The sequence below is a fragment of the Amblyomma maculatum genome, chromosome 3 (genome assembly GCF_055883805.1).
Source record: "Amblyomma maculatum isolate TAMU_Amacu chromosome 3, ASM5588380v1, whole genome shotgun sequence".
Classification (NCBI taxonomy): Eukaryota; Metazoa; Arthropoda; class Arachnida; order Ixodida; family Ixodidae; genus Amblyomma; species Amblyomma maculatum.
Window position 1 is genome coordinate 174,740,571 of NC_139346.1, and position 8,677 is coordinate 174,749,247.

An 8,677-nucleotide genomic window follows, 5' to 3' on the forward strand; every position below is an offset into this window, starting at 1 on the left:
AATAAATAGACTAAGAACAAAGACTGCTGCAGGTCCGGACAGAGTTAACAATCGAATGCTAAGAAACTTGGACGACGCGTCGATCCGACACCTCGCAGCATTCAAGCAGGAGTGTTGGGAGGCCGGTCGGCTGCCGGCGACATGGAAGGCCGCAAACCTCGTATTCCTCCCGAAGCCGGGGAAGCGGCCGGGTTTCGAACATTTGCGTCCGGTCTCGCTCACGTCATGCGTGGGGAAACTAATGGAGCACGTTGTTCAGGCCCGGCTGAACCGGTTTTTGGAGGACAACGATATCTATCCGAACACCATAATAGGATTTAGGCCGCATTTGGCCGCATGAGATGTCATGCTGCAGCTAAAAGAACAGATCATACACAATTCAACAGTAGACACCAGGGTGATCGTTGGTCTAGACGTGTCAAAAGCTTTTGACAACGTGAAGCACTCAGCTATTCTGCAGAATCTTAGTACATTAGATGTTGGAGTTCGCACGTACAACTACATACGCGACTTCCTCAGCGATAGGACGGCAACTATCAGTATGGGGGGACACACAGTAGAAGGTATTCGACTGGGAAACAAAGCCACACCACAGGGATCGGTGTTGTCCCCGACGCTGTTTAATATCGCCATGATTGGTCTTCCCGCAAAACTAGAGAAAATCCAAGAGCTACACCATACATTATATGCAGATGACCTGACTCTGTGGATGTGCAGGGGCAGTGACGGTGAAATTGAACAGACACTCCAGTGGGCAATCGAAGTCATAGAAAGATACTTAGAACCGATCGGGCTCAGATGTTCGGCCGAGAAATCGCAAGCGCTCGTTCTCACGTCAATGCGATCGCCCCATCGTCGGCGTATAAAGCAGGATAACCCTGAAATAACACTCAGGGTCAACGGTAACGTTATACCAACGGTGGCAACCATTAGAGTTCTGGGATTACGAATTCAGGCCAACGGCAGGAACTCGGAAACGATACAGAGGCTAGACGCTAGCACCAGTCAAACCTGTAGACTTCTGAAGCGGATCGCAAACATGCGGGCATGAAAGAAGCTAACCTCCTTAGGCTAGTCCAGTCTTTTATAATCAGTAGGATAGTCTACGTGGCGCCGTATTTACGGCTTCACAAGGCAGAAAAGGAGAAACTTGACGTTCTCATTCGTAAAGGGATAAAAACGGCACTAGGTTTACCACCCAATACATCGACAAACAAGATTATGAGACTAGGGGTCTCCAATACCCTCGAAGAGCTCATTGAAGCTGCAAGGACTTCACAATACCAAAGACTGTTGCGCAGTCGTACTGGTCGGGGCATTTTGGAAAAACTGGGTATGAGCCGCAAGCATGCTCCAGACGTACAGAAAAAGTACCTAGACAGGTTAGGGACAAATTAAAAATACCTCCGCTCCCCAAAAACATGCACCCCGTTTACCATGAGAGCCGGAGGAGTGATCGAGCAACAGCGCTGCAAGCCCGTTTTCAGGGACGACAGGACGTCTTATATACAGATGCCGCACAATGCACGGACGGTAGGGGACGTGTTTCAGTAGCAACTAGAGAAGACGGGGGCTCGGTAGTTTGCTGCAGCACCCGAAATTCGACCACAATGGAGGCGGAAGAGGTGGCCTTCGCGCTAGCTCTAACACAACAACAGGTCAAAATTATAGTTACAGACTCGAAAGCAGCGATTAGAAACTTTGACGCGGGCCGCATTTCGGCCATAGCAGCAAGAGTGTTGGCCAGTGGTTCACCACCGGCAGAGGTCGCGCTCATTTGGACACCGGCGCACCAGGGGTTGAGGGGAACGAGAAAGCGCACGTACTGGCCCGAGGATTAGCTACATTCCGGGATCCCAGTGACGACTTATGCGCAATCCCGTACCCCTTGCGCGATGAGGAGCCCCTGCATTTCGACGATGACCTTAACACCTACCAAGATATCCTAAATCATTACAAATTAGGCAGATCAGTACTACCAAAAGCGTGTAAGCAACTCACCAAAAGCAAGGAGGTTATGTGGCGTAAGCTACAGACTGGAGTATTCCCGAACCCCCAGCTTTACAGCAAGTGGCACCCGGAAATTTTTAGCCCCAGGTGCAAACGTTGCAATGGCATAGCGGACATGATCCATATTATATGGACGTGTCCTAGATTTTTAGAACCTGACCGAACAGATGGGTCCTGGGAGGCACTACTTCTCAAGCAGGACGAAAAAGGGCGACGAGAAGTCATCCGTCTTGCCCTGGCCGCTGCTAAGATCCAAGGGATCCAGGTCGACGGCTGAAGGGGAGGACATGGTTGGGACAGAGCTTCGTCTCGGATCCTCACCAACCTTTTGACGGGTGCAATAAATGTTATTTCTCTCTCTCTCTCTCTCTCTCTCTCCATGATGGCCAATGGCCGCTAGATCTGTTACACTACCTGACGGTACCACATTGTCTTCACAAGCTCCATTCGCAGCTGCATGGTGGCGGCCGCTTGGAAGAGTATAGGCCTCTTGGTGACGAACCTCGCAGTTTCCTGATGAATCGCTGCGCATTTACAGAGTATGTTTAGTGATTACCACGAGATATTATTCGCCAAGATTGCCTCAGCTCCTGTTGCCCACTTTGGCACGATGGCAGTCTGGCCTCAAATTCTTCGCCCATTATAGCCTGCGCGCATTATAGCCTGCGCGTTCTGTATTTTGTCCCCTTCTGCGACGCGCGCTGTCATTCTCAGTTTTCGCTGTCGAACCACCGGCTGCGAAAACTACTATGCCTTTGCCGGAAACTTTTGAGTTAAGAGACAGCGCTCTGAAATATGCCCATGTCTATGCTTCGTAGCATGAATCCCCCCTTACGTTTCCAGTAATGCACTACCATCGCGTCTAATTGCAGTTTCGCATTTTCTTTTCACTAACAATGAATATCTGGGATAGGTTCGAGGCATTTTATCATAGTAATAAAAATTTTGTTCTTGCAGTAAAACCTTGACATCGCGCTGGCATATATACGCGGCGCAAGGCTTATGCTCTTTTGTCAACCGCAGACGACAGGCGTGGCCAAGGTCGCGTTCAACACCAAGTTCTGGAGCCAGCAGTCTGACTTCGGCAAGCAAGTGCTGCTCACCGTCGTCTCTTCGCTCATGGCCGAATTCATGAACGCTGCCGCGCTCTGCGACGCCATCCTGCCCATGGTCGCCAACCTCGTGAGTAGAGAACGACTAGGGGGGCGAATATGAATCCTTGCTATATTGTACACGAGGTTACCACCTCGGTGGATATATATCACATCACAGATCTTTCTGATTGATTCCATTGCACTGTTATCCTCTGCGCCTACTGGCGCTGCCACTGGTAACAAGAGCGCGGCGGTTCCTGCATCCAATGACGAAGGACGACGAAGGTATATATTGGCAATAGAATCAACATGGACACGGACCGGAAAGCCGTGCTTTGCTCAGACACGAAATACGAGCGCCATCAAGCGGCTGCTAGGCTGCCATTGCGGATGCGTATAGTTGTCTTTTAAACAGCTCAGTGGCATCAAACAAGTGCAGAGAACACAAACGCGGGATGATATTCAACATTAAAGAGTTGCTAATATCAACGTGCATGTAGCTACTCACCGACATTGCATCAAGGAGCAAGGCGACGAAACGGCAAAATAAAGGGCGTGTCAGTACACCACTCTTCATTATGTGACTTATTAGGCATCCATCAGACTGCGAAAGCCAAATTGGACTGCTGGGAAAATCTATAGCTCATCATCAATGCGCTGGCTGGTTCCAAAGCCAGTGGTTTTGACACTGAAATACGTCCCGACGGACGTCGCTGCTTTGAGCCTCGCCTCGAAGACACTTCAGAGTTACGCGAGGCGGGAAAACCTAACGCTGTCGCTTCATACCGTAATTTAGTATCATTTTTTTCAATAACGCTGATTTCTCTTGATTAAAAAGCGTGGAAAGGTGTATAGTCATTTTTGTCGGCTAATGCACAGGCGTAATGCTGTGTATTTTCTTGCTCGTTGATTTAAGCATTGTTTTTGTAATTTCACCTTCAAGACATCCCAGAACATGCACTGTAGTGCTCTCAGTACAGGGCGAAATCGATGTCAGGCCCGTTTCCTATAACAAGACAGCGGGAAGAATCGGCGTCGGGGTCGTGAGAGGAGACGCGCTTGTGCGCGTGAAGGCTTTGTCAAAGGTGTTCGACCGGCATATTATAACTAGGCCAAGTACAATCCAATGTTTCTTTTTCGAAAATTCGGCGCAAGTTTTTCGGTGTTTATATATTTTTTGTAATCCATGTTTTTCGTCTAGTTGCCGAGTGCGACCTATAAAACGCGGCGATTTTTGTTGTTCAATACAATATCAAGACACGCAAGAAAATACAAGCAAAAAGCACACAAATGGGGGCGAACGGGCAAGTTCCCCTTCTGAGTAAACAACGAAACGTCACCAGCAGACGCTAGGCAGCAAATGGAAGGACATGGAGATTTGTACCCTTCATGCGGGGTCCTACACCAAACAAAACCTTCCTAAAGTTTTCTGTTGAATAAAACGAACTTCCCTCCTTTCCCCTTGCACCCCTAAGAAGATCAACGAACAATCCATCACCCTCGACACAGCTCAAAAGCAGATCTGCTACTACTACTTTTACGAAGAATGCGGAAGTGTGGTCTGGGAAGAAGTTATTTTGATTAGGAAACAAGTCAAGAGGAGGATCTGACTTGCAGATTTCTGTTTATGGCGCATGGGTATACGAAAGCGAGTATGCTAGAGGGCGTGTTTCGGCGGCTGGCGCGGCAGAGCCGGAAGCATCCTTCTGTCTGCTTTTCTTATTGCATGCCGGCCGTGTCTACATCCTGAAGAGAGTTCTTCATCACAAATTAGTCTAGGTAGCATGAGCATACATAAAACCGTCGTTTTTTGGTTTTAACCGATTCAGACGTTTTTGCCAGTGGATAGTTGTTTTTCGGCTCAAACCGGTAATATTCGACCTAATTATAGAGATTTTACTTAGATTTCATTTTAAATCTCTTGCTTATCGGCTGAACGTCGACTCTACGGGAGTGTAGGAGGACTAGACCCGTAGCGATATAGCAGACGTGGACGTGCCGTTGCCGCAGCCGATGATACATATGAATAATTCGGACAGAATGTTTGTATTATACCTGGCATGCTGCAGGCCCGGTAGTTCCTGTCTACTCTGGGCTCCATTGGCTACCATAGGATCATGTGCTTGCGTGGTCATTAAGGACAAAGCTATAGACCAATTTTAACGCGATAACTTCAAAGGAACCGATCCCCCAGAAAATGAGGCGTCAGCGCGGGTCATCGTCTTGAACGAATAATCCCGGGCATTTCTCACGCAGATGGTAGTTTGTGGATGGCATAGCAGGCGCTGATTGTTTGCAGGGTTGTCTGCCGTCACAGGACCACATGAAATGGTCGATTCGGTACAAGCTGCCAACTCGGGGATCTCCTTTCAGATGGGAGGTTGACATCGCAATCAGCCTTCCTTGCATTGCATATTGCATTCGGACCGTTGCGTTCGGACCATTGCATTATCATGACCACTGCATTACCCACACGCTACAGCCTAGAAGGCACCTTTTTAAGGCTTCTTCAATCGGGGCTTTGTCTCGGATTTGGTTTCGCATACGGATTTGGTTTCGCGTACTCTATGCTAGAAAGGGTGTGGGAAATATTAGTGGAACAAATTACGGGATTAGTAATTACATGTACCCAAACGAGGATCCGTAAGTAATTTGAAAACTGGGGCCATAACACTGTCTAGTCATTCCCTTAAAGGTAGATCTTAAGTGTCTTCCCATCCTCACCCTTCCCTCTTCCGAGTTTGTGTTTGCACTTCATCTTCCGTGCGGCTCGGATCGAGTGCCTCGACTTGCAGATAAGACGATATAGCTCTGTAACCATCCACCACCACTTTCTCCTTATTTTGCAGTCGGTGGACACGGACCACGACGCGTTGTACTTCGGCCTGCCAGTGGCGGTGGGCGCCTCGGTGAACACCATCATGCCGGTCTCGCTGCCGCTGGTCATGCTGCACGACATGGCGCCAGTCACGCGGAAACAGCTGGTGAGAGATTATGGTTCTTTGCATTAACCTTTGTGTGCCACACGACCTCACGCCACCACCGTCTTCATCTCATCGGCACGTTTTTAGGCCGGTACCTTTTGGAAACATTCTCGAGGACTATTAGTTTACTTATGAATATTTAAGCAACAGTCCTCTCGTTTCTATACACTGAAGATAGAAAAACAAAGAAAACGAGGAAACATGTTTGTTTGTTCTCCTTTCTTTTTTCTCGCTGATCAAGTTTTTATGAACATGCTTCAGCGTGCACTTTCGAGGCATCGCGCACCTGTAACACGCAAAAATCTAAATGATTAGATGAGGAACCAATATGGTACCTTAGAAAAGAAACTGCCAGGCGATCACGATAATCGGTAATGCGAAATCTGAACACATTTCCTTAGAGATTGCTTCTGCCTTATGCTATGACGATGGATTTGAGCAAGACCAGTGTGTATGTGTGCAATGTGCGTGCGTGTGTGTATGTATGTGTGTGTATGGCCATTTTTTAATTAATGGGTGTGTTAATTAATGCAACTTTCCTTATTAACTGTTCATTTTACACAATAGACAGGATTCGCAAAGTTGGAGAGCCCTTTCAGAAATACCTATTCTCTTAAAAGCCTTACGTGTATTCTTTTAAATGCGAAAGGCACACTAGCGTTGTCGAGCAAATATCCTCGGAGCGGTAAATGTTTTCTAAGGTGCGGTGCGTAGAGCCGGAGGACTCGCTTCTTATTCTACTGCTGTTTCGCTTCTTTTTCTAGTTCGTACACCTGCAGCTGCTACTGCTGCTGCTGCGGCTTCACACACCTGGCGAACTTTATTCGTACTGGTACACATGCCATACGCACGCGCACACGCACACACACACACGCACGCACAGTACAGTACAGTACACGGGTAACATGCATCGCACCTCAATCGGAACGTGGTCACCGCGGCCAGGATCAAACCCGAGTTCCTCTTCCCAGTGGTTGACAGACTTAACCGAGAGGGGAGAGGGTAAATAATAGTCGATAAACCCTAACTCTTTTATCAGCCAGCATTGTGGGTTTATTTCATCTGCGTCACTGCTGCAACGCCAGAAGTGTGCTTAGCTCTAAAGGGAACCACAAGTCCGACATCAGCCCTGTTTGTACGGGCCGAGGTCTGACACGGGCTCGAAACTTAGCTTGGGCACAGCCCGGGCCCGCGAGTTCCGGCCCGACCCATTCCGCGAGCGGTGTCGCCTGGGTTTTCGGGCCAACACGAGCCCGTGCAGCGGCCTAGCTTACAGTCGTTTCCCAATTCTGGATTATTACAAAATATAGCTATAATCTGAGAGGTGGAAGATGTTTTTCAGGTTCCGGGCCAGCGCGTCGTTATGAAAGTTGAGGTTTATCCTAGTGGAAGTTTATCCGTTAGTTGCGGTGGTCACAGCAGTGAGAAGAGTCACCACTCCTTCTCGATGTCGTCTTAGCTGCTCCTAGGCGACGTAGGAATTTTTTCTGAATCGTGCTCTTATTTCTTCACAATACATTAGGCATCAGCGAGCGCAAACATAGCCCGAGGCATTTCACATGCCTACATCGTACCATCCTTCTCCGATTTCAACCTCACTCTTCTCCCTTTATTCCTCCACTGCTCTCCTCTTTATTCCAGCCGAATCACCTTCATCCGCCTTTCATTCCCGCCTTGGTGTTGTCCCATTTCTCCCTTCTCGTTATAAGCGCCTACTTTTTTGTTAGTATAGCTTCTGATTCTTCTCATACCACCGCGTGTTTTCGCATCATTCGGTACTCCTCATGCAGTAGTCTCTCAACAGTAGCCACAATCCGGTTTGCTCCTTCATGGGATCCACCTCCCGGTAGCTTAGCGGCCCGGGATATGAGGCAACGGAGGCATGCGCCACCAACGGATGCCATGCCTTCGTTCTCGCCATATCCCTAAGCCACCGTTGCCTCACACTCTCTTTCTTCCCTAAATTTGGGGAAAAAAAAGAGTGTTTCGGAATTTCCACTTTGCCACCAGATAGCCGTGGCTGGTGGCAGGCGGCTATTGGCGCTTCGCTCCGCTACTACCTGTCACTGCTGGGAGGTGGTTATGGAAGTTTTCCCGAGGCCGAGTAGACTCTTGTGCCCTATAGTTGGCCTCTCGCCTTAAAGCAATAGCGCTGAATCCTATGTTCAAATATGTGTTCTAACCTGGTCGTTGTGAGACATCGCATTCTGTACGAGCGGTCGGAAAACATTTGTTAGCAAAGTAATGGCGGAGTTAGCCAAGATCACTCTACAACGCCATGCTCCTCTCCTTCTCTTCCTTCTCTGAAGAGTTTCGCCTGCGCGGTGTACTGGTTTATGCAAGCTAAATTGGTTTATGCAAGCTAAATTCGCCAACCTGCTCTGATTTTAGCAGGAGGCGTGTACTTAGGTTGAGTACGTCAGATCCCAACGTCATGGCCCGCCTTGGCAGGTATATTTACTGGTTCTTTTGCTATCCACGCATTTCCATGATGCGGGGCGGTGGCGAGGGACTCTCAGGAGATCATTTGCTCGGAAATAGAGAAGGAAGCTTTTGTTTGCATACTCGTTCATCCCGTCATCGGCTGCC

At 48.6% G+C, this 8,677-nt stretch overlaps 1 protein-coding gene across 1 annotated transcript in view; it reads left to right on the forward strand.

The window, feature by feature from the left end:
- LOC146197008 (uncharacterized) overlaps positions 1-8,677 on the forward strand; it is an 88,587-nt gene that overhangs the window by 78,217 nt on the left and 1,693 nt on the right. Inside the window, exons 25-26 of the mRNA XM_084597111.1 lie at positions 3,034-3,192; positions 5,954-6,088. Coding sequence (XP_084453237.1) covers positions 3,034-3,192; positions 5,954-6,088 — 294 coding nt within the window. The remainder of the gene's footprint in view (positions 1-3,033; positions 3,193-5,953; positions 6,089-8,677) is intronic.